The 25,092-nt window shown below is 37.5% G+C and overlaps 2 protein-coding genes across 5 annotated transcripts in view; one reads left to right on the top strand and one right to left on the bottom strand.

Annotated features, from left to right (window-relative positions):
* Positions 1–1,217: 1,217 nt before the first annotated feature.
* Lsm1 (LSM1 homolog, mRNA degradation associated) lies at positions 1,218–12,691 on the bottom strand. Of its 4 annotated transcripts, none has more exons than XM_076852487.1 (5): positions 12,474–12,691; positions 9,421–9,489; positions 7,232–7,347; positions 3,427–3,467; positions 1,515–1,597 (listed from the first exon to the last, which is right to left on the bottom strand). In XM_076852487.1, exons 1-5 carry the CDS (start codon positions 12,517–12,519, stop codon positions 1,540–1,542), a joined length of 330 nt encoding a protein of 109 aa, XP_076708602.1. In that variant the 5' UTR covers positions 12,520–12,691; the 3' UTR covers positions 1,515–1,539. The 4 variants fall into 4 exon arrangements, with proteins under 4 accessions (XP_076708599.1, XP_076708602.1, XP_076708600.1 ...); XM_076852485.1 differs by lacking the exon at positions 3,427–3,467 and adding an exon at positions 2,062–2,230 and having other exon boundaries at positions 1,524–1,597; XM_076852484.1 differs by lacking the exon at positions 3,427–3,467 and having other exon boundaries at positions 1,218–1,597.
* Positions 12,692–12,755: 64 nt separating this feature from the next.
* Positions 12,756–25,092, top strand: part of Bag4 (BAG cochaperone 4) — a 28,769-nt gene continuing 16,432 nt past the window's right edge. The window contains exons 1-2 of the mRNA XM_076852482.1: positions 12,756–13,340; positions 23,914–24,021. Coding sequence (XP_076708597.1) covers positions 13,068–13,340; positions 23,914–24,021 — 381 coding nt within the window. The 5' untranslated portion in view covers positions 12,756–13,067. The remainder of the gene's footprint in view (positions 13,341–23,913; positions 24,022–25,092) is intronic.

The following is a 25,092-nucleotide window of genomic DNA, read 5'->3' as shown; positions in this document are numbered from 1 at the left end:
AGTGCCTCACACATGCTAGGCAAGCGCTCTGCCACTGAGCCACAACCCCAGTCCTTGGGGTAGTTTTTATTAAAAACATTTGAGCTAATGAACTGTTATGAGCTGTACCATAGATAGCTAAAGCAACACATTATGTATACTTAACACTGCAGTATAAACTAATTCATACACATGTGGATGAGATATAAATATCTTATACAAAGTTTTTTTTTTTTTTTTTGCAACAAATATCTGAAATATATAGCTAAGATTACTAAGAATGAGAGGATATCTCCCACCCAATATCCCAGGAAGCAATTTTACATTGTGTCTCTGCATGACTCATTCAGTCCAGTCCACTGTTTACTAAACCACATTACTTGAAAAGTACACTTTGTTATACTTACGGCATAATGATCACTCTTCAACAATCATACTGACAAAGTGGTATTACTATTATGGTCTATAAGTTACTAAAACACATTTCATTTGTACTTTTTTTTTTTTTTTTTTAATATTTTTAGTTTACCTTTATTTATTTATTTTTTTTGATATGGTACTGGGGATCGAACCCAGGGCCTCATACATGCTAGGTAAGCACTGTACAACTGAGCTGTTACAACCCCAGCCTCATTTCTACTTTAAAAAAAAAAAAAAAAAAAAAAAAAATCAGAGCACAAACAAGTGAAGATTCAATCCAAAGGATTAGGAAACCTAACTAAATTAGTAGACAACTCAGAGAACAAGCCATCTCAGGAAAATGTTGGATCTCATGGGAACATGGTTTGGTATAGCTGTGGGTGAAGTAAGAGTAAAGTTGTTTCTCAAACATGAGGCTTCATTGGTAATCAGATACTGGAAAACTTAAATGAAAGCTCTTTCTTCAACCTTGAAAACTTATTTCTTATCAGATACAAACATGAAAAAGGATATGAGGAGGACCCCCAAGATAATCAGTATGAAATTCTCCTTCATAAGTAACCAGCTACTTGAAATTGTGATGAAAAGGGGAATCCCAGTGAGTGGACTGCTTATACCTTTCTGAGTAGAAACAATTTTTGTCTATCGCTGGAGGCAATTCCAACTTGGAAAATAACATGACAGTTCTGAGATTCATATTTTATTTGCAAGTCAATGAAAAATGTCCTCTGTAAACTCTAATTTAGGATATGAAAAACAATATAAAGAGACGGTTGCTGGCTCCACAGTGACGTGTGTGAAAGGAGTCCATGCCACTATTTATTTAAACAATGATTCTGTTATTTAAAACAAAGAAAAAAACAAAAACAAAATCCCACATGATTTCTTCATGTTGCATGTGAAAGAATGAAAAATAAAGCTGACTTTTCAAAACTCTACAGTCTGTTCAAATGTATCAGGTGACCAAGATGTCACTTTCATTCAGTGACAGTCCCTATTCTCCAAAGCATAGCCTCTGAGCAATGACTTAATATTCATCAAGAGTATCTGCTCGAGGAATGGATAGACCCCGATCTTTAAGAGCTTGAACTTTCAGCTTCTCTGCTTCTAGCTTGGTCTGCTGTTCCACCCTCTGTTCTTCTAAGATTTCTTCAATAGACACTTGCTGGAGGGGTGTATCACTCTCCTTTTCCAAGTCCTGCAAAAGAGGCAGGTTTGAAAAATTTCCCTTAAAGACTGAGAATAAAGAACCTTACAGATCTAAAACAAATGGATTTGATTCCTATGGCAGATTACTTTTCATTAATGTGACATGGCTGAAATATCCTTCTAGTACAGAAACAAAAAAGGCTGATAACATTACTACAGAATATATAACCAGAACATGGTAACAGATCAGTATCGGTATATATAGCAGATTTAAGTTAGCCAAAATCCCACATTAGTCAGGATTATCTTTATTTATTAAAGAATTAACTTTTCTTTTTTGCAGTACTAGGGACTGAACCAAGTGAGTACTCTACCACTGAGCTACATCACCTTCCTATTTTATTTCTGGTATTGGGGATTGAACCTAGGGGTGTTTTACTTCCTGCTACTTCCCTCCAGAATCAGAGTCTCATAAAGTTGCTGAGGCTGGCCCCAAACTTATGACCCTCCTACCTCAGATTCCCAAGTTGCTTGGATTGCAGGTGTACGCCACTATATCCAGTCCCTTTTTGAGACAGGGTCTTGCTAAGATGTCCAGGCTGATTTCGAACTTGCAATCCTCCTGCCTCAGCTTCCCAGCTGCTGGGATTGCAGGTGTGTGCCACTGTGCCTGGAAACCTTTCTTTAAAACAAAATTATTTGGGCTGCTTATAAACAGCTATCTCTTCAACTGTATAGAATCCAAGAAAGTTACTGAGGCCAAAATGGCTTTATTTATTTTTTGTGGTGCAAGGAATAGAATCCAGAGTCTATCACATTCCCAGCCCAAGAGGCTTTACATTGTATTTTTTCATTTCCCAAGTCAGCTTAATTAAGTGGAGGTTGTTGCTCAGTAAAAGGTATAGAATGCTGGGTATGGTGGTATGCACCTACAATCCCAGAGACCTGGGAGGCTGAGGTAGGAGGATCACAAGTTCAAGGCCAGCCTCAGCAATTTACTGAGACCCTGTCTCAAAAACTAAAAAGATCTGGGAACATAGTTCAGTGGTAAAACACCTCTGGATTCATCCCAGTACTCCCCTGCTAAAAAAAAGTAGAGAATACTGATTCAAGTCAGCACCACCCTTCCCACTTTTATTTTTCTTTTTTGGTATTACAGATCAAACCTAGGAGCATTTAAACACTGAGCTACATCTTCAGCCTTTTTAAATTTTTTATTCTGAGACAGGGTCTCACCTTGTGATTCTCCTGCCTCAATCGCCTAAGTAGCTGTTATGGGCCTGCACCAGTGACCCTGGTTTCCCACCCTTCTTTATAAGCAATAAATGGTTCTTCCATTAGGAGTTTCTAAATTATAATACAAAGGACCAAGAAAGTAAGTAGGTCAGTGGCAGAGCACTTGCCTAGCATGTATAAGGCACTGGGTTTGATTTCTAGCACCACAAAAAGAAAAAAAGAAAAAGAAAAAAATACAACACAAGACTCTTTCCTCTTTTATGACAAGTCTATAGAATACTTTAGAAGATCAGCTGAATTACTAAACCAGGTTGGTCCCAATGTATTTCTTTACTATTTTTTTTTTTAAGAGAGAGTGAGAGAGGGAGAGAGAGAGAGAGAGAATTTTAATATTTATTTTTTAGTATTTGGCGGACACAACATCTCTGTTTATATGTGGTGCTGAGGATCGAACCCGGGCCGCACGCATGGCAGGCGAGCACGCTACCGCTTGAGCCACATCCCCAGCCCCATTTCTTTACTATTTTAATTTTAAAATACTTTGCTTAATAAAAAAATTATTTTTCCTTATTTCAAAAATAATTCCTCATTGTAGGAAATTTAAAAAATAGGCAGAGAAGCAGAAAAAAATTTAAAAATTACCCATACTTCCAGTATGAAAGGTTAATACTTCGGTGAATATCCTTAAAAAAAAAAAAAAAAAAATATTTATTTTCCTTTAGGGATTGAGCCCAGGGGCGTTTAACCACTGAGCCACACCCAGGCCCTCTCCCCTACTATTTTTTTGTAGTCAGGGTCTCACTAAGTTGTTTAAGGTCTGGCTAAATTGCTAAGGCTGGCTTTGAACTACTTGTGATCTTTCTGCCTCAGAAAGTTGCTGGGATTATAGGTGTGTGCCATAGCATCTGTATTTTAGAAGATAAAAACAAACACACACACACACACACACACAAAAATGCAAATATTGACTAACTTTTTTCATTGAATATAGCATGTTTTATATTTTTATTTTTGAATATCTTATAAACATTTGATACACAATTTCAAAATGCAGAAGAACTTTGCTACAAATGAATCTCACTGTGAATAGTGAATTAGAATTAACATACAGGGATTACTGTGTTTATAACATGGAAAGCCTATACAAAGCACTCATTTCGTATTTATTTTCCTCTATCACTCTCAATGATAAGGTTTGGGAAGGCACTGACACATACACAAACTCCATAGCTGTTCTAGTGTGGATACAAGTTAACTGTCACATGCTGCCAAGGTCTTAAAACTCACAGGCAATAATACTGTCAGAGCACTTTCACCAGAGAAGTTAGGGTAAGTCACATACATATAAGCCACTGGTGCCCTGGGTCAAAGTTAACGTCACCCAACAAAATATATATTATCAATTATACCTTTCCTCACAATCTGTGGGTAGCAACTGGAGGGTAGTGTTCTTGGCATACAGCCTCTTGAGGTTTTCAATATGTCATTCATGTGGTTAAGAAGCTGCTGCTTCCCAATAATCAGTTTTATTACTTAAGGCTGTGTGCACCATCATCCTTGAGGCAAAATCCAGGGACTTCTTAAGCAATATAATGTTTATAGAACCTAAATGGTTTCTGGACATGAGTTTCCTTGGAGCTGGAAATTTCTTTAAACTGATTGTTGATTTATATAATCATGTAAGCATTCCTTAACCATGTTTCTCTAGTGGTTAGTGTAAAACTTCTCAGTATCCAAACCATAACATGTTAAAATAAAAAAAAAACAACTTTTCCCTACAAAATGGATCCCAGGGAACAATGAGTCTTCAAGTACATTTGTGGCTTGTTTTCGAATATATTTACATCTACCACAGACACATTTTTGTACCAACATAACTGGTACAGAAAGTGTGTCTATTGTGTTTAGCACTATAAAACTGAAGCAGAGTATGTGTAAATATTTTAAATTAAAGTCTTTCTCTCTGGTGTCAAAGTAATACCTTTCCTCTATAACTGGGTGTAGTGGCTCATGCTAGTAATCTCAATGACTCAAGAGGCTGAGACAGGAGGACCATAAGTTCCAGGCTAGTATGGGCAATTTAGGAAGACCTTGTCTCAAAATTAAAACAGAAACTGGGCCAGGAGTGGTAGCACACGCCTGTAATCCCAGTGGCTGGGGAGTCTGAGGCAGGAGGATCACAAGTTGAAAACCAACCTCAGCAACTTAGTGAGGCCCTAAGTTAGAGAGACCCTATTTCTAAATAAAATATTTTAAAAAGGGCTGGAGATGAGGCTCAGTGATTAAGAGCCCTTGGGTTCAATCCCTAGTACCAAAAACAACAAACAAACAAACAAACAAAAAATTCAAAACAACCCCCCACGCCAATGTAATTCAGTGGTAAAGCATTCTTAGTCCCTCCCAACTCCCACCCCAATCACCCTCAATCCTACCTATCAAGAGATGGATAGCTCTTCTAATATACTAGCAGACTACTTTATAGTTCTTTACTAGACCCCCTCTCCCTGGAGTACTAGGTGCTTTATTTCAACCTGTACATAAAATATGGTGATCATTTCTGCTGCTTAAACATGCCAGGAATGATAAACCAAACCACATATGCCAACCACAAAAATAATTCATAAGTAAGAAAAAAGGCATTTTAAACATTTTACTGCAGTACTTGGGCAGTACTGATAGTTTTTGATTAGTTATTTCTAGCTATTTCCACCATATCTCTGAACCAATCTGATTGACCCTGGCAGAATTATCTCTCAAATGATCAATTGCTAAAAATTAGCTCTGAACCAAACCACTCTACTCAAAAGACTTCTGTAAACTGAATTAAGATGTGGCTAGGTATTGGGAAACTTTATTGAATAAAACAAAATAAAAATAGAAAAAATAAACACCAATGTCTTTGGCAAAGAACAGAAAACAGGGCTGGTTACCAGACCTTAATTTCTTTTTCCTTTTCATTTTTTTTTTTTTTGTGGTGCTGGGAATCAAATCCAGGGTCTTACACATAATAGGCAAACTCAACCACTGGGCTGTACCCCTAGCTCAACTAGTCTTGTAGGGATCCTGATTTTCTTAGAAAATCTAATAATCAGAATCAGCAAGACTTAACTTGATAAAAGATTTTAAGAAGATATTAAAAAAAAAGGGTCCAAGTACTTTTCACACACACACAATTTCTGCAGTACTGGGGATTGAACCCAGGGGTGTTGTACCACTGAACTACATCCCCAGTACCACCCTCCTCTTTATTTATTAATTTTTGGTAACAGGGATTGAACCCAGGGGTGTTTTACAACTAAGCCAAATCATCAGCCCATTTTGGGGGGTTGAGGGGTGTACCAGATTGCTTCTCTTTTGATGAGGCTGGCTTTGAACTCACAATCTTCCTGCCTCCGCCTCCCAAGCTGCTGGGATCGCAGGCATGCACCACCACGCCTGACTCTGGTTTTTTATAAAATAGTTTTCCAATAGTATAAATACACACAGATCCACAGCAATATCAAGATTAACTTTTTGTTGTTGGTATTTTTCATACTGGGGATTAAACCCAGGGGTGCTTTACCATTGAACCACACCCCTGGCCCTTTTTAAAAATTTTTAAATTTTGAGACAGATCTTGCCTTTGCTGAGGCTGGTCACTAACTTGCAATGGTCCTGCTTCAGCCTCCCAAGTCCTTGGGATTACAGGCATGTGCCACTGCACCCAGCTGATTTAACTTTTCACTTGCCAATTGTTCTTCCTGGCACAGGTACTCCTTCCTGGCTGTGATCCAAGGATCACAGCTGAGCTCCATTTTCAGGATAGACAAAAGAAGGGCTTTTCCTACAGCCTTTTTTTTCTCTTTCCCCCTTGAAAAATATGGACAATATGTTATATGCAATGTGTTCTTCCCTCAAACTCTGCTAATTAATTTTTATGTTATGGAAAACCACTTTAATCAATTAAATGACTGCAAAATATTCTAACATAGGTAACCTGTAAACCAACAACATTCATCGAAAGTCTTTTTGACTTTCTGCTATTAGACATACACAGAAATTCTATATTAACAAACACATTTATATAGGACAACATATTTTTTAAAAATTTTTATTTATTTATTTTAGTTGTTGATGGACCTGAGAATTGAATGTGGTACTGAGAATTGAATCCAGTGCCTCACACATTCGAGGCAAGTGGTCTACCACTGAGCCACAACACCAGTCCAGAGCAATATTTTTATATCAGGTAAAATCACTGATAATTTGTTCATGGGATCAAAATATTTAAATGCCCAAAGGCACTGAAACAAAGTTAATATTTCTGTGTAGCTTTCCTAATTTGGTGGGTGCCTGTGATAAAGAAACTCAGTGATATGTGGAAAATATTTTTTTCTCTTGAAAAGACAAAAGAAACCTAACTAGTATGAATATCAAGATCCATAGTAGCTTAACAGTTTTCACTTACTATTTCTCCTAGTAGGACCACATTTTCTCCTCTGACCACAAAAATTCCTCGAGGAATATCACCGTATTTTTTGCCCACATGAATACGCTCCACAGTCTGATGTAGCACTAAGTTAGCTATAAGTGTATAGGAAAAAAATGAAGATATTTAGTACACATGATTGGATAAAGGTCCATAACTCAACTATTCAGTGATTTTGAGTGGAAAAGATTCAGCTAAACATGATTTCCAAACTTTTTAATTCCAGGTAAGTACAAAAATTTCAAATAATCTTCTCTTTCACTGAGAAGAATTTAAACAATTGCAAATAGAGTAGTTGGGATTATGTTGCACTAATCCATGAATGGCAACAGAAATAAGTTATGAAAAATAAATTCCTTTAATGGTTAACTGCTTGTATCAACACAGCTATAAAAAAAATAAGTGAGCCAGGTATGGTGGTGCATGCCTATAATCCCAGCAATTTGGGAGGCTGAGGGAGGAGGATTACAAGTTCTAGGCTAGCCTCAGCAACTTAGTGAGACACTGTCTCAAAATAAAAATAAAAAGGTTGAGATGTGGCTTAGTGCCTCTGGGTTCAATCCTCAGTATTTAAAAAAAAAAAAAGAAAGAAAGAAAGGAAGGAAGGAAGGAAGGGAAAATATAGTACATGTATAAAGGCATAAATTGGTGTGAATATACTTGATATACAGAGATACGAAAAATTGTGCCCTAAATGTGTAATAATAATTGTAATGCTTTCCACTGCTGTTGTGTCTTTAAAAAAAAAAAAAGAAATTTGGAAAACTTGAATAATGGCAACAACCATTCTGATTAAAACCTTAGGTTTTGAAATGAGACAGTGTTTCTTTGTGGTGTGGATATGTGTATATGATGCCTTACTGAAGATTTAACTTTGTTTCAGTACTTAGGATTCGTTTAAACCAATGCAGGTATCCATAAATTATGATATAGCAAAAGCCTATTTTTCACCTTGGGAGAAAATTATAGTTGGTAATTCAAGAGAAAACTCAATATTCACTACTTATCCTTAAAGTGCTCTGATTAATTAATTTTCTTTTTTGAAGTAGTAATATTTGTCATATTTGAAGCAAAGCAGAAATCTACGTTCATACATTTTTCTTTAGAGTCTCACTGTGTGGCCCAGACTGGCTTTGAACTCCTGGGCCCAAGTGATTCTCCTGCATCAGTCTCCCAAATGGCTGGGACTAAAGGTGTATGCCACCATGCCCAGGTATTCATTCTTTTCTTTTCTTTCTTTCCCTTTGTCCCCCCCCCCCCCTTTCTTTATTTATTTCTAGTACTGGGATTGAACCCAGAGGTGCTTAGCCATTGAGCCACATCCCCAGTCCTTTTTATGTTATTTAGAGACAGGGTCTTACTGAGTTGCTAAGGACCTCACTAAGTTGCGAAGGCTGACTTTGAACTCACGATCCTCTTACCCCAGACTCCTGAGCTGCTGGGATTACAAGCACGTGCCACTGTGCCTGGCCAGCCTCCATACCTTCTAGAATATTTTTTTTTTTTTTGGCACATCGAGGATTGACTCAGGGCCTCACACATGCCAGGCAAAAGCTCTGCCACTGATCTATACCCCTTATCCCTTTGGTTCAACAAAAGTTGATGTGAACTGAAAATTTTCTTGAAATGGAAGGAAACACACATCTCTTGCAAGCACTAAGTATGTGGGAGGCCCTGGGTTAAATCCGTAGCACCAAAACAAAACAAAGATTGAGAATCCTGAGTCTAATGTATCCCTATATGTAAAACATCGAGCTTAATGTTCCATCAAAATCTTCACGGAATGCCTTCTCCCCAATTTTCATTAGACAAGGAGAGATTACCTTCAGTACAGGAAATGCTTTGAAGAGAGTGGCACCCAAACCAATGTACAAATGAGCAGCCTTTTCAGTGAACTGAGTTTATTTCTATCATTTGGCTCCCTCTAATGGGGGAAATAAAAAAATAGTCCAAAATACTACTGTGAAAACCAGTTGTAGATATACACGCTTGTAAATATACAAGCATTTGAATCATCTAATCATACTTATTTAAAACAGTTCCAATATGCCAGACACATATGAAAAAGTTGCAGATAAATAAAGTTCAACATAAAATAACACCAAAAATGCAATGAGTGGCTGTTATTATCCAGAGAATTAAAGAAGAAGTCTATAATCAATACATACCAAATTGATCAATGCTTCTTAAAAAGCCTATAAGTGTCCTTCCATCTCGAAGCAGAACCAAGTGCTTTTCTGGAGAGAGGAAAAAGGATCTTTAAAATGAAAGATGTCAGCTTCAGTGAGTTTAAACGATAATAGGAAAATAAAGTTAATAGCAGTTTAAGTATACTACTTCCTCTTTAATGGACTTAAGATGGAATTCACTGGGAAAAAACAGAGGGATGGCCAGGACAGCCTAGGACTTAAATTTGAAGATTGGTGGTAAAAAGAGAAACACAGTAGTGGCAAAAGAGGTAAAAACGTGCAGGGTATGGAGCCAGGAAGCCTAACTGGCTTCATACCCTGATGTTTGGCCCTTAAACCTTCACACTGTCATTTCAGTTTCTGTCTGTAAATTGAAAAATTTAGAAAAGTTTTCAATAAATACAAAATGCCTTGGGTTGAGGGTATAGCTTAGTAATAGAGCAAGCACTATGTATGTGGGAGGTCCTGGGTTAAATCCGTAGCACCAAAACAAAAGCAAAAGCAACATCTCAGATATTTACAATGAGGACCTAATAAGCTACAGCATAATTCAATATTTATTAAGAGATACAAGCTATTCTGGGGTCTGAACACCAACCTTATGAATTAATATTCATTGTAAGGGAAGATAGGTAAAAGATAACAAAATTTCAGCCATTCATTTCTTTAATGCCATGCATAAAATACTTTGTAGATGTAGAAAAGAGGGGCAGTGATTTTGCCTTGAAGGAACTTGTCTTATTCCTTGGATTGTTCTTGCCGTAATCAAGCAAATTGTACTTACATGAGATTTCAGAGAAAATATCATTTACCTGGAGGAGGTATTTAAGTTGGATCTTGAAAGGTAAGTAATTTTTGGTCATGGGAAAGGAAAGAGGGAAAGGGAGAGAAAACTGTAAATTAAGCAAAAGGGACAAAAGGACTATATACCCCTATTATTAAACTAAAGGCTGAGGATGTGAAGGGAAAGAGCAGTAGTTAAAGTCAGAATAGTTTTAGGGGCAGGCTTAAATTTGGATTTGAAATTGGACGTGGTGGCACATGCCTGTAATACCAGCAGCTTGGGAAGCTAAGGCAGGAGGATTGTGAGTTCAAAACCAGCCTCAGCATGGCAAGGTGCTAAGCAACTCAATGAGACTCTGTCTCTAAATAAAATACAAAATAGGGCTGGGGATGTGGCTCTGTGGTTGAGTGTCCGTGAGTTCAATCCCCAGTACCCCCCCCCCCCATTTTGATTTGACTTCATAAGAAACAAAAACACTGAAGACTAAACTAACAGAAAAGCAAGAGAAGTTATAAAGCTAATGCCTATCTGGGAGATCTCTTAATCTCTTCTGGGGAATAGTAAAGAGCAGAAGAGTTGAAAAAATTTGCAAAAACCAGAGTTAGAGAAACCAAGAGAAGGGCTGGGGATGTGGCTCAAGCGGTAGCGCGCTGGCCTGGCATGCGTGCGGCCAGGGTTCGATCCTCAGCACCACATACAAAGATGTTGTGTCCGCCAAAAACTAAAAAATAAATATTAAAAAAAAAAAAAAAAAGGGAAACCAAGAGAACAGAATTAAGAATTCAGTGATGATAGTATCACAATGCTGCTGGAGAGAACTCAGAGGAGAGCCTTAGAATGATTACTTAGGAAGTAGTTTCAGTAGTGTTGACAGCAAAAAATTAAGATTGCAGAGGAAAAAGAAGGTGGTCAGGAAGTAGAATAAAACCGAGACGATTCAAGATACCAATAAAGAGATGGAAGTTTGATGGGGAGATACAACTGAGGAAATATTTGAGATGGACAGACAATAACATATATAAAGGAAAGGATGCGGCAAGGACAAAGAGGCAGAAGACATGAAAGAAAACATATAATATAATAACAGAAAGGGAGGAATACTTCCTACTCAAATTAGAGAATGGGTGAAAATACAAAAAGACTATGGGGAGGAGGAGAGGGTATGTTCTGGAGTGGTGATATAAAGTCTGTATATCAAGTGGTTTCAAACTTTTTAAGAGGGGTCCTGAAATCTACAAAGAGGCACAGATCAGAAGACTTGAAAACAAAACATAATTTTTTTAGGAAAATGGAAGGGTGTGTTAGTGGTTTCAAGTGATTCATATATACAAGAGGTGAAGGCAAAAGGGAAGAGCATCCTCAAGCCACTAAAATAGAATATTTCATTACACCTTACAGGTAGACTACTTATAGAGTAATGTTTATATACATATTTGGCTCAATTTATCCTACATTTCCTTTCATTAGCAAAATTAGTAATTTGGGTTTAAAAAATGATCTCAGATAACCATAAAATGAGAATGTAATCAAACAATCTAATTTTCATACTCGCACGGTAACTACAGAGATCACTGTAATTTGTTTGAAAATGTGTAAATCATTTTGCAGCAATTACAAGTTAATGAGGCGGATAAAATGATTAAAATGATAAAAATGTTACTTCTTGAAGAATAATGCACAGATAAAAATTTTGATAAAGACAGGTTGTCTCGCAGTGGTCTCTATTAACATAACCTGAAAATGCTAATGACCCTCATAGTAAAAGAATATTGCAAATGGCTACAGAACAGAAAGCCTACATTTACTGCTAATTAAAACGGTCTTAATATTTTCATTTTTTGATGCATCCTTCCTCTAAATATTCTCATGTACCCACTAGTAACAACCTGGTACTTAGAGAAATTACCGCGGGAAACAGTGGATGCGGGACAAGTGGGCTGGGCCACTTTGGTACTCGGGCCTAGGCTGCCACGACCCTTGGAACTAAAAATAAATTCAACAGTTTGCGGCTCACCAGCCCTAGGTCTGGTGAAGGTTGCGAGGAGCAGAACTGAGGTAGCAGGCAAGGGGGTGGCAAGCGGTGGGGTCCCGTGGCTGTGGAGAATTTCAAGGCAGAACACTCAGAAATGAGCTCAAACACACTGCCCCCAGCTCTGGACTCATTCTACAAGTTCCCTCCAAAGAGGGCCGTGTTCCGGAGAGAAAGGGTCTCACTCCAGGCTTCACCGGGAGGAAATGAGCTACTCACTGTCGATGTCCTCGATGAGGCTGGCGGTGCCGGGCATATAGTTCATTTTGAGCTGAGATGAGGCTGTAATGTTCAGCGGCGATAGGCCAGCGTGTCCAATGACTCTTTTTTCCCCACCGCAGTCGCCGCCTTGGCGGGACCGGGACAGGAAAGTCTCTTTCCAGACCACCACTTCTGCCCCGGCTTTCAGCCGCCGGAGTCTGCCGGAAGCACCTTCATATTACCCCACCCACTTCCGGTATCACGTGCCTGCCCCCCGGAAGAGGTGGGGCAGTCGTGCGGTTCCGGACGGTGGAGTTCGGGGTACCGTTTCCCCATCCTGGAGAAATTAGGATGAAGGATCTAGATTGGATAGAGAGTCGAAAAATGTTTCCTTTAGTGTAAGGAGCATGGTGCCTCTTGCTTTCCTGCTTCGAGACCAAGGAGTCACTGCCGTCTTCTACGTTCAGGACTCGGCAAAAGGGGCGGGTCAGCGCCTGGGATTGGCTGTTATCGTCCGACCCCTCTTACTGCTCTCCACTCTTTCTCGCCTGCAGGCGCCTGCGCAATGGGTTGGCCGTGGGGGGCGGGAAGCGCTTCGGGGCAGTGGAGCCCATGTCGGCCTTGAGGCGTTCGGGCTACGGCCCCAGTGACGGTCCGTCTTATGGTCGCTACTACGGGCCTGGGGGTGGAGATGTGCCAGTGCACCTTCCCCCGCCCATATATCCTCCCCTTCGCCCCGAACCTCCCCAGCCTCCCATTTCCTGGCGGGTGCGCGGGGGCGGCCCGCCTGAGACCACCTGGCCCGGAGAAGGCGGAGGTGGAGATGGCTACTATCCCTCCGGGGGCGCCTGGCCGGAGCCGGGTCGAGCTGCAGGAAGCCACCAGGTAAGCTTTGAAACATGTGGCTTGGTGGATCCGATAGGGGTGTTTGGTGCCGGAGTAGGCGAGGGTCCTTGCGCTTTTTGTACCTCTAGGTTTGCAATGGCTCGGGTTTCATAATTGTTTTCCTTATGGGGATGGATTGGAGAGACAGACGAGAGACAGACTGGGAACATAGGTGGGAGAATATGCTTGTGTTCATTTTGCCCCTCCATTTCTGCTTCGGCTGCAATAAGTGTATCTGTTTCATTAAGAAAGGAAAAAACAACATGCGCTGACTTCTAAGCTCAGTAGCAGGCTGGGGATCTGTCACCACGGAGCGATGTTGGGATGGAATGGCAGGGCTCTGCTTGAGCTCTGACAATTTATCCTGCGTGGCTAGAGTGACTGCAGCCCCCGTTGTCGCTCAGCAACCCCTCCCGCTGGTGGGAAGGAACCTGAACGAGGGGGAGGGAATCTGAGCATTTAGCCCTTTGCTCCTAAAGCTTTGCCCTGGATCGAATCACGAATAGTCAATATCGTAAACATCTTTCCGTGGATTGTTTTATTTAATGTTCACAGCAACTACAAGTTAAATGTCATTACGGCATCCCTATTTTCAGATAACGAAGGCAGATTTGAGAAGTTAACGCATTTGCTTAATGTATTTGAACTTGTAACATTTTATTCTCTGTATTCCTGCCAGAAATGTGTTTCAGTTTTATTAATGTAGTATTTTTAGTAAGGGGCTGTCTTTATAGAATGGTGGCACACCTCTCTTTTCAGTTAGGAAGTATGACAAAATCATTTGTTGAAAGTGTTATTAGCGAAATTCTCATACATCATTGATGGGATTGTAAAATGATGTAATGCTTTGGAAGATTGTTGGACATTTTCTCAAAACATTAAGCATAGAATTAGTGTATGAGACAACAAGTTCATTCCTAGGTATATGCCCAAGAGAACTGAAAACATGTCCATATAAAAACTTTTATACATATGTTGGTAGCACCGTTGTTCATAATGAAAAATGGAAGTAACCCATATGTCTATCAACTGATGAATGGGTTAACAAGATATGGTATATTCATACAGTGAAATATTATTTGGATATAGAAAGGATTGAAGTACTGATGCATGCTGCAACGGGAGTGAATCTTTAAAAGATCAGGAATCTTGGGTAAAGCCAGTCAAAAAGATTGCATATGGTATTGATCCGTTTATGTAAAATGTCCAGAGTAGGCAAATTCATAGAGACAAAAAGATTAGTGATTGCCAGGGGTTGAAGAACAAGAGCTATTGATGAGTTTATGGATTTCTTTTTCTTATTTTTTTTTTTCTTCCTGTGGTACAATCAGGTTGAACCCAGGAGCATTCTGCCTCTGAGTTACATACCCAGCTCATTTTAAAATTCTATTTTGAGTTGGCATCCCACTAAGTTGTCCAGGTGGTCCTGAAGCTTATGATGTTGCCTTGGCCTCTCCAGTGGCGGGGAGTTGAGATTATAGGCTAGTGCCACTGCCTCTGACTTTTTTATCTTTTTCTGGGTATAATACGGTTGGGAGTGGGGGCTGCTCTACTACTGAGCTATATTCCCCAGCCCTTTTTTGAGTTTTTATTTTGAGACAAAGTCTGGCTAAGTTGGCCTTGAACTTGCAATTCTCCTGCCTTGGACTTCTGGGTTGCTGGGCTTATTTGCATGTGCCATACCACCACATCAGGCTTGGTGTTTCTTTCTTTCTTTTTTTAAGAGTTTCTTTTTTAGTTGTAGATGGACATAATACCTTTGTTTATTTTTTTATGTGGTGCTGAGGCTCAACACAGCGCATGCTCACACATGCTAGGCAAGTGCTCTAGCACTGAGCCACAACCTCAATCCCTTGGTGTTTCTTTTTGAGGTAATTTGTACACTAAAAGAATGGGTTTATGGTATGCTAGTTATATCTCATAAAATTGTATGAGAAAAAATGTGTAGCAGTGAGAGTTTACTGTAAAAGAAAGATCTGGAATAAGTAAATTGTGGGACTTTAATCCTGTGATCTAGTGATGAAATGCTTGACTTATAGGTGCCCAGATTTAAAGATCAGTTGAAGGAAAAGAGAAGAGGACCTCCAAACTGCTTATTTACTTTTGTTAGACTTGGCTGTGTATAATTGGCATTTGTAAATCATTTTAAAAGTTTGTATTCTATCATTCAGGTCAAGGATTCTGAAACTTTAAAAGTATAGTTTGGTAATTTCTTCTATAGGTAGTAGAAAATGAATACAGTGCCTGTTGTCATAGATATTGCAAACTTTTTTTTTAATTCATTGTCTTTATTGGTTTTTATGTAAGTTTAATGTTTTTATATTGTTAAGTCTGTCAAACTAAAAACCAAACAAAATAGGAAGGTAAGAATTTTGCTACTAAAAAAAGTCTTGGAAGCCTATTAGAAACGCAGAATCTGCCCTCTTTTAGACTTACTACTGTGCTGCAGTCTGGCTGGGCACAAAATCACGAGCCACTCATAGCTTTGTAGATTCAAACAGCAATTCTTTATTCCTGAACTCACACCGGCCCTCTACAAACACGTTCTGGGGAAATCCACGTTCTCTGCCCAAATACTCTCTGAATCCTGTGAGAACTCAACGGGAACTACTGGAGCGGCAAGCCTGAGGCAGCAGGATACACCCTATTCCCAGCAGGGTACACCTTAAACCTGGAACCGCCCTAAACCCTGAACCGCCCTGGTCCTTGAGCAAGGTCACCTTACATGCAATGTCACTGCAAAATGTCCAAGGCAGGTCCATTTTACCAAGAGTCCTTCCTGTAAGCAACATGGGGTACGCTGGCAAGGAAATTGTCATACCTACTTGGCTAATGGCTCTCAGCACTACTGCAATGTATTGAGATTCCCAGGTGATTCATATACACATTTATGTTTGAGAAGCTTTGCACTATAGAATTGGATATATTGAGATGATGTTGCATTGAGCCAGAATAAAGACTTGACTATATTAACATATTTAAATATGACAGGGGAAAATTGGAAATCTGCCACTCTCTCCATTTATTATTTATTTATTTTTTGAGATGCTGGGCCTTGAACTAGGGGCCTTTTTTTAATATTTATTTTTTAGTTATAGGTAGGCACAACATCTTTATTTTTTTATTTTTATGTGGTGCTGGGGATTGAACCCAGTGCCTCATGCATGATAGGCGAGCACTCTACAGGTGAGCCACAACCCCAGCCCTTGAACTTGGGGCCTTTTATACATTAGGCAAGTGCTTTACCACTGAGCTACATCCCTAGCCCTCCATTATTTTTCCCCCCAAAAGTAATTTTAGGGGACTGGGGATGTGGCTCAAGCGGTAGCACGCTCGCCTGGCATGCGGGCGGTGGGTTTGATCCTCAGCACCACATACAAACAAAGATGTTGTATCCACTGAAAACTAAAAACTAAAAATAAATATTAAAAAATTCTCTCTCTTTCTCTCTCGCTCTCTCTCTCTTAAAAAAAAGTAATTTTAGGAAAAATTACTTCAAAGAGTAAAATTTTTCTTGTTACCTATCCTTAAAGTGTACAGTAAATATCCAGTATTTACAGCACTGTAGTTTGATCCTTGAACTAACAGCATCTGCATAACAATTGGAACTGGTTGGAAATATTTTGTCTCAGGCCCTACCCCAGATCTATTGACTCTGCATTTTATTTAGTTATTTATTTTGGTAGTAGGGATTGAACCTAGGAGTGCTTTACCACTGAGTCACATCCCCAGCTCTTTTTATTTTATTTTTATTTTGAGACAGAATCGTACTAAGTTGCTCAGGGCCTCAGTGGGTTACTGAGGATGGCTTTGAATTTATAATCCTCCTGCTTCAGCCTCCAGAGTCACTGGGATTTCAGTCATGTGCCACAGCCAGGCTTTGAAACTGCATTTCAACAAGATTTGTTGATGATAAGGTTTATATATAATAATACTTCTTTAAACTATCACCACTAAAATCAACAATAGCTTCAAATTGCCAGTCCAACAACTTCTTTTCAGTTCTCATACCACTGTCCTTGCCTGGTTTGTACATGACTTCTTGGAGTCTATTATTCTTCAATTATTTTCTCCCATAATATATATTTTTTAGTATTTTTTTAGTTGTTGAAGGACCTTTGTTTAATCTATATGTGGTGCTGAGAAGCTAACCCAGTGCCTCACACGTGCTAGGCAAGTATCTACCACTGAGCTACAACCCAGCCCCCTCCCATAATATTTTATATTCCTTTTCTCTAGTCCCTATAATTATACAAATATAAATACAGGTATTTTATATATATATATATATCGTATACATATACAATATGTGTAGTATATACATATATGTTATACATGTATATTATATATATTTACTTATTTTTGGTACTGGAGATTGAACCCAGGGCACTTAACCACTGAGCCATATCCCCAACCCTTTTTTATTTTAATTTAATTAATTATTATTATTATTTTTTTGTACCAGGGGCACTCGATCACTGAGCCACAACCCAAGCCCTATTTTGTATTTTATTTAGAGATAGGGTCTCACTGAATTGTTTTAGTGTTTCACTTTTTTTCTTTTTTTTGCTGAGGCTGGCTTTGAACTCACGATCCTCCTGTCTCAGCCTGAACTGCTGGGACTACATAGAGGCCTGTGCCACTGAGCCCAGGTTTTTTATTTTTTTATTTTGAGACAGGGTCTTACTCAGTTACCCAGGGCCTTGCTGAATTGCTGAGGTTGGCCTTGAACTTGTGATCCTCCTTCCTTGTCCTCCCAAGCAGCTGGGATGAAAGAGGTATGCCACCAGGCTTGGCTGAATGAGAGGTTTTGATAAGAAGTACTTCTAGAAAATTTTTTTTCTTTGTTTTGGGTCCTGGGGAGTGAATTCAGGGGCACTCGACCACTGAGCCATGTCCCCAGTCCTATTTTGTGTTTTATTTAGAGACAGGGTCTCATTGAGTTGCTTAGTGCTTAGTTTTTGCTGAGGCTGGCTTTGAAATCGCCAATGTCAAAATGCATTCTACTGGTGTGTATAAGTAATTAGAACAAATAAAAAAAGTGAAGGAAAAAAATAAAATTAAATTAAAAAATGAATAAGTAAATAAATAAAGTGAGGAAAAGAATTGAAACCTCTTGAGGGGATAGAAGGAATTCAGAGTTGGAGGAGAGGAGAAGTACAGGTCATTTCAGAGTAAGGAAAATAGGATAGGATATGCTGGGAAATTTATATTATAGCATATGCTGATAAATGTTATAATCAGGTGCTAGGGAAAGGGTGGAAATTGTAGAAAAACTTGGAGAAAACTCAAATGAGATTGGAAATTTCAAAAATTATGATGAGGATAAAGTGATTTTGGATATTTAGCTGTACAAATTATTTATGTATTTTTAAGCTAACTTTTGTGAAGATCTTGTTTAAAAATATAAGCAAATTTATAAGTATAACTTGTATAGTACCAGCACTACCCAGATTCCTCCATTATTAGATTTGCTTGGGCCAAAGTTATTTTTTGCAGCAATATTGGTAAGTCACTAAATTTAATCATATATCCATCTTTGTGTGTGTGTGTGTGTGTGTGTGTGTGTGTGTGTGTGTTGGGTCTTGAACCCAGGACCTTGAGCATGCTAAGCATGCACTCTACCACTGAGTCATATCTCAGCTCTTTACTTCTTATGTAACTAGTTAGTTCTAGGACAAAAATGAGAAGGAATTTACTTGACTCTAGCCTTCATCTGAGATTTAAGTAGTATATCTTAGAACAGAAAAAAGTAAATAAATGGTATTTTGCCACAGAAAATTGTAATTAAATTTCCTTTGCCAGAAAAGCTTTAATTCATATTATAATCACTTGTGAAAACCTTTTATTACCTTTTTTATTTAAACTTTTGTTTTAGTTTATATTTCAGTCAATAAATGAAAAGTTTAGAGTTAGTTCTTCACTTCCTTATGCCATTTTAAAGTTTAGCTTTAGTCAATATCCTATGAAGCCATTTGTGTTAGGTTGTGTCAGGCATAAGCACAGACTTTCAGTGTTACTGGACATATTTTTATATTTGTCCCCTTTTGTCCAAAAGGAAGGGAAAAAAAGAGAGACAAGGTGTGTGTGGGGGGACAAAGATAATCTTTTGTAATTGACAATATATTTTTGAAAAAGTATATTAAGGGAGATTGAACCTAAGGGTGCTTTACCATTGAGATATACCCCAGACCTTGTTTTTTTTTATTTTGAGACAGGGTCTTGCTGAGTTGCTTAGGGTCTTGCTAAGTTGCTGAGGCTGGCCTCAGATTTGTAATCTCCTTTCCTCAGCCTTCTGAGTTGCTAGGATTATAGGTGTATACTACCACGCCTGGCTAAAATTAATGATTTTTATTATTTAGTTGAAAATATTCTTATTTTTTTAAAAAATAGCATAATTTACATATAGTACATCCCACCCATTTTTAGGAATAGTTCTGAATTACAGTTCTTTGTTTCCTTATTTGGTGGAGGGGATTGAATCCGGGGCCTTACACATGTTCTATTACTGAGCTGTTGATCTCTGGTACAAGAATTTTGCAGGTATCCCATTCTAAGACATATAATCAGTTATTAATTTAAGAGAACTTGATTAAAAAAAAATTTTTTTTAGTTGTAGATGGATACAATACCTTTATTTTTATTTATTTTTTATCTGGTGCTGAGGATTAAATCTGTGCCTCACAAGTACTAGGCAAGTGCTCTACCATTGAGCTACAACCCCAGCCCTGATTTAAAAAAAAAAAAAAAAAAATTTATATTTAGTTGTAGTTGGACACAATATCTTTATTTTATTTATTTATTTTATGTGGTGCTGAGGATCGAACCTAGGGCCTCGCACGTGCTAGGCGAGTGCTCTACCGCTGAGCCACAATCCCAGCCCCCCCAGCCCTGATTTTTTTTTTTAATTATTTTTCAATAGAAGTTCATATTTAGAAGCTAACTGTGTAAGTCAGGATCTATGCAGGAAAACAGAAACCTCACTAGTTCTTTTGAAACTGATAATTTGATTTAGGGAATTAGTTAAATAGGTACTGGAGTTCTGAAAAGGGAAAAAGAAAACAGAAGTAATAGAAGATAGTAACTGTAGGAAGCAAATACAGCTTCTAAGGCTGGGAAATAAAGGGAAACTGTTAGGCTTATTAGAACTTGGAAACTTGGAAAATAGGCTGGTGGAGCTGAAACCTAAATTGGGTGCCAGTTGTACCAATTGCCTTTTTTCCTGTCTCTACTGAGGCCAATTCCAAGGACCTCATCCATGCTAGACAAGTGCTTTATCACTGAGCTATACCCACACCACTAGCTTTCAAGAATATTTTCTAATGTAGCTTTTAAATTTCTTTAATGGATACTTGTATGTATTTCTCTTTCCTTAGTAGTTATTTGTGGGCTAACTATGCATGTTACCAGAATCAACTTCCTATTTAGACTAACTTAATTCCAGTGATATGTAGAAATAAATGTTACTTCTATACAATTTTATATACTTGTCTCCTTTATGATATAATTGTTATCCATACTCTATCTATAAATGTTACTGACCCATTGTTACTTATTATACTTACTAATTTAAATAATTTTATGTTTTTTAAAGAATCTGAGAGAAGAAAGGAGCAAGTCTATATGTTTTAATATATTAGCGTTTCTTTGTTGGGGGATATTGGAGATTGAATCTGGGGGCATTCTACCACAGAGCTATATCCCCAACCCTTTTTATTTTATTTTGAGGCAAGTTCTCATTAAATTGTCCAGGCTGGCCTCAAACTTGTGATCCCCATTCTTCATCCTCCTGAGTGGCTGGAATTATAAGCATGTGCCACTATGCCTGATTTAACCTTCTTATCATTTCTGGTATGGTGGTGTATTGAGTGGTGTCAAAAATATCTCTGACACTCTTTTTGTTCAGTCTTCTTTTTCTTCTGTTCTTCAGATTGCATTATCTATACCAATCTATCCTTCAAGTTTGCTAATTCTTTCTTCTGCCATTTCAAATCTCCTGTTGAGCCCCTCTAGTGAAAGTATTACTTTAGTTATTGTACTTTTAAATCCCAGAATTTCTTATGGATTCTTTTTTTAAAAGTTGTTATTTGGAGTTGCTATTCTCTATTTTTTGCAACATGTAATCACACCTTTCTTTACTATTTTAATCAGTTTTCTTTAGTTCTTCAAACAGATACATATAATGGCTACTTTGAAGTTTTTTTTTTTTATTTTTTAATCTGACATCTGGTCACATTCATGAACAGTTTTGTTACTTTCTCTTTTTATGGGTCATACTTTCCAATTTCTTTGCATGTGCCATAAATTTTAGATATCATATTTTGGCAACTCAATGTATTGGTCCAACCACCCTCAATAATAGCTTATTGTTATTTGCTTTTGTTTGTTTGTTTCTTGGCTGGCTGGATTATTTTGATATACTCCATAACCCCCAACCCCCTTTAGTTTGGAATATATGATATAACCCCCAACCCCCTTTAGTTTAGAGTATATGATATTGTTCCTCGAGAAGTACAGCCTTGGTTATGCCCATATCACCCAGAGTGACAGAGGTTTTGGGTTAGGGTTAGGGTTAAGATCTTGGGAAGCTGAGTCAGGAAGGAAGTGAGGACATAGGTGATATAGAAGATAGGAGAGTTGGAGTGGTAGTAAAAATATGGGAACCTCATACAATCAGTGGAAAAGGACAGAAACCAGGGTAGGTCTAAGAAGTTAGATATTAACTCACTACCTCTGGGGTGAGTCAACTTTAGCCCTTCTCTTTTTATCTCTTTTCTCATGATTTACACTCTCCCCCCAGTTTTTAATTGGTACATTATAATAGTACATGATTGTGAGATTTGTTGTTACACATTCATACATGCACACAATATAGCAATATAATTTGGCCAGTATCATTCACGATTATGCTCTCTTTTTTGCAGAGATGGGGGAGGGTACTGAGGATTGAACTCAAAGGCATTCAACTACTGAGCCACATCCCAAGCCCTATTTTGTATTTTATTTAGAGACAGAGTCTCACTTAGTTGCTTAGCGCCTCACCATTGCTGAGGCTGGCTTTGAACTCAAAATCTCCTGCCTTAGCCTCCTAAGCTGCTGGGATTACAGGCGTGCGCCACTGTACCTGGTGATGATTCACATTCTTGGTAGAGAGAAAGCAGTTAGTCAGAAGCTCACCCCTAAATCAAGGGGACAAGAGGGAGGGCATTAATTAGAGGAATTTGCCTGATTGGAAGATGAAGTTAGGATTTGAAGTTTGCCTGTAATGTTTAAAAAAGAAGAAGAAGAAGAAGAAGAAGTAGTAGTAGTCCTGCTATTCTCTAGTTTCTCTTTTTTTATAAAGGTAATACTACTTGCCTAGCATGTATATTGTCATATAGAATCTTTACATGCTTTGAAAGTATTATGAAATTTAGAAGTAGTGCAATTAAGCTAAGATAGCGGTAACCTCTTAGTGGTTACAACCGCCAATGAATTTCTTTGTGAAACCACATTCAAAATTTAGGAAAAAATTCAGAGATTCTGTCCAACCTTAGAAGTATACTTAAATGATAAAGTTCAAAGCAAAATAACTTACAGGATAATAAATGTATACATACATTAAGCCAGACAATAGATGCTCTGCAAAGTTTTGAGTTGGTCTTGTCTCTTACCAAAGCTTATTGAGGGCTGGGGATTTAGCTCAGTTGGTAGAGTGCCTGCCTCGAATCCCCAGCACCACAATAAATAAATAAATAAACAAACAAACAAACAAATAAATAAATAAATGAAGGTATTGTATCCATCTTAAAAAAAAGAAAACCCAATTTATTGAATTGTTGCAAATCATTGAATTAACTTTTTGAGTTGGAAAGGCTGAAGAGATTTATTGTCATGGCTAGATTTGCTCCATGTTCTATATTAGTTGTAGAATTTTGTTCTACATTAATTCCTGATGTTGAAGCCTACCCAGAGTGGAAAGGATATGATGGCTGCTCCTAAGAAAAAAAGAAAAATTCACTTTCAGTAGCATTCTTACACTATTAAATTAGGGGTGTTCAACCTCTAGTGATAAGGGGTAGTGACTAAGGAGGAATAAAAGCAAATATTATAAATACATTATAAATATATTATAAATACAAATATTATATTATAATATATCTGGTTTTGCTAATTATATTTTTTAAAATTTTTGTACACCTTTATTTTATTTATTTATTTTTATGTAGTGCTGAGGATCGAACCCAGGACCTTGCATGTGCTAGGCCAGTGCTCTACCACTGAGCCTCAACCCCTCTCCACTAATTATTTTGATGCAGAATTCCTTCATTGACATTCATTTCCTTTATTTGTTTTGGTGAAATTAGCATAATGCATAAGAATAGTCTTTTACTAGATAGTCAAAAATTGTTTTGTTCCAGGGCATGTAATTTATCATGTAATGTATCTTCATGAGTTTAATAGTGATAAATAATGGTAGGATTCTATTGCTTTTTGTCTGTTTTCTTTTTTGATATCTATATCTTGCCTCTGTCAATTTATTTCAGAATGATGTAAAAATGTTATTGAAAGTGAATTTTTCTTGTTTTCATAGGAGCAGCCACCATATCCTGGCTACAGTTCTAACTACTGGAATTCTCCTGCACGACCTAGGGCCCCATACCCAAGTACATATCCTATCAGACCAGATTTGCAAGGCCAGGTATGGTTGAAAATTGACAAACTTTCTGAATTTGTTCTTAACGAATCAATTAGTTTCAGAACTTGTGGAAATTTCGTAGTGGTAATATGTGAGCTTTGTTTTACTTTTTAATTTAATGGGTTCCATCAGTTTCATTAGTATTTAATTTATTTATTTATTTTTGTGGTACTGGGGGGGTTTTACCCAGTACCTCATTTATGTTGATAAGGAACATATTATCTACAGATCTAGGCACATATTATCTACAGCAAAGGTAACTTGAGGCAGAGTAAATTACTTCTCAGAATCAGGAAAAAACATATATAAAATGTACATGTATTTAAAAAATGTACATATTTAAAAAATTTTTATTTATGACAAATATTTCATTATAAATATTTGAAGAAAATATATGCATCATTTTATCTACAATACCTTGCTTTATCAATTTTTAATTTTACCAGAGTTCATATTTAAAAAAATACAATTAAAGCTCCTTATGACATTTTCTTTCCATTTCCTTAAATTATATTTATTATCCTCTTTCTGTTTTTATGCTTTTATACTTGTATTTATATCCATAAACTTTATGTAGTATTATTTAACATGTTTTTAAACTTTGAGTAGTTTCACATTAACCTTTTGCAGCTTCCTTCTTTTTGCTCAGATTTTTATTTTTCTATTGTACACATATGAGACAAGAATTTCTCTAGGGTGTGGAATTGTTGGGTTTTGGTGTGTATATCTTTATTAGGTATAGCAAATTACTTTTCACAGTGTTTGTACCAGTGAGAAAATATTTAAGTATCATCCATAATCTTGCTGTCCTAACAATAATTGTCAAAGTTTTTTTTTTTCTATCTAGATACTGTATTTCTGTATGTAAGTAATTTTTAAGGAATACAATTGCAATATATATTTTTAAAGCAGCTACATTTAAGCAGCCTTCAAATGAGTACCCAGAACTTTAGATCCAGATTAGAATTGTCTATAAACTGACTTTCTCTGCAGAATTAGTCTTCTGATGGGTTTTAGGTAGTCAAATATATGTTTGTCTCTTTAAATTTTCTAGTGGAAGCTGAAATAATGGAA

Source organism: Callospermophilus lateralis, chromosome 4 (genome assembly GCF_048772815.1).
Source record: "Callospermophilus lateralis isolate mCalLat2 chromosome 4, mCalLat2.hap1, whole genome shotgun sequence".
Taxonomy (NCBI): Eukaryota; Metazoa; Chordata; class Mammalia; order Rodentia; family Sciuridae; genus Callospermophilus; species Callospermophilus lateralis.
The sequence above is the reverse complement of the archived record's forward strand: the minus strand, read 5'-3'. Positions and strand labels throughout refer to the sequence as shown.

Coding starts and splice junctions, on each gene's coding strand:
- Lsm1 (XM_076852484.1), bottom strand. CDS start 12,519: ATGAACTATATGCCCGGCACCGCCAGCCTCATCGAGGACATCGACA. Junction 9,490..12,473: donor CCTCATCGAGGACATCGACA/GTGAGTAGCTCA, acceptor TCCTCTCTCCAG/AAAAGCACTTGGTTCTGCTT. Junction 1,598..7,231: donor TGGTCCTACTAGGAGAAATA/GTAAGTGAAAAC, acceptor CCTCTTTTGCAG/GACTTGGAAAAGGAGAGTGA.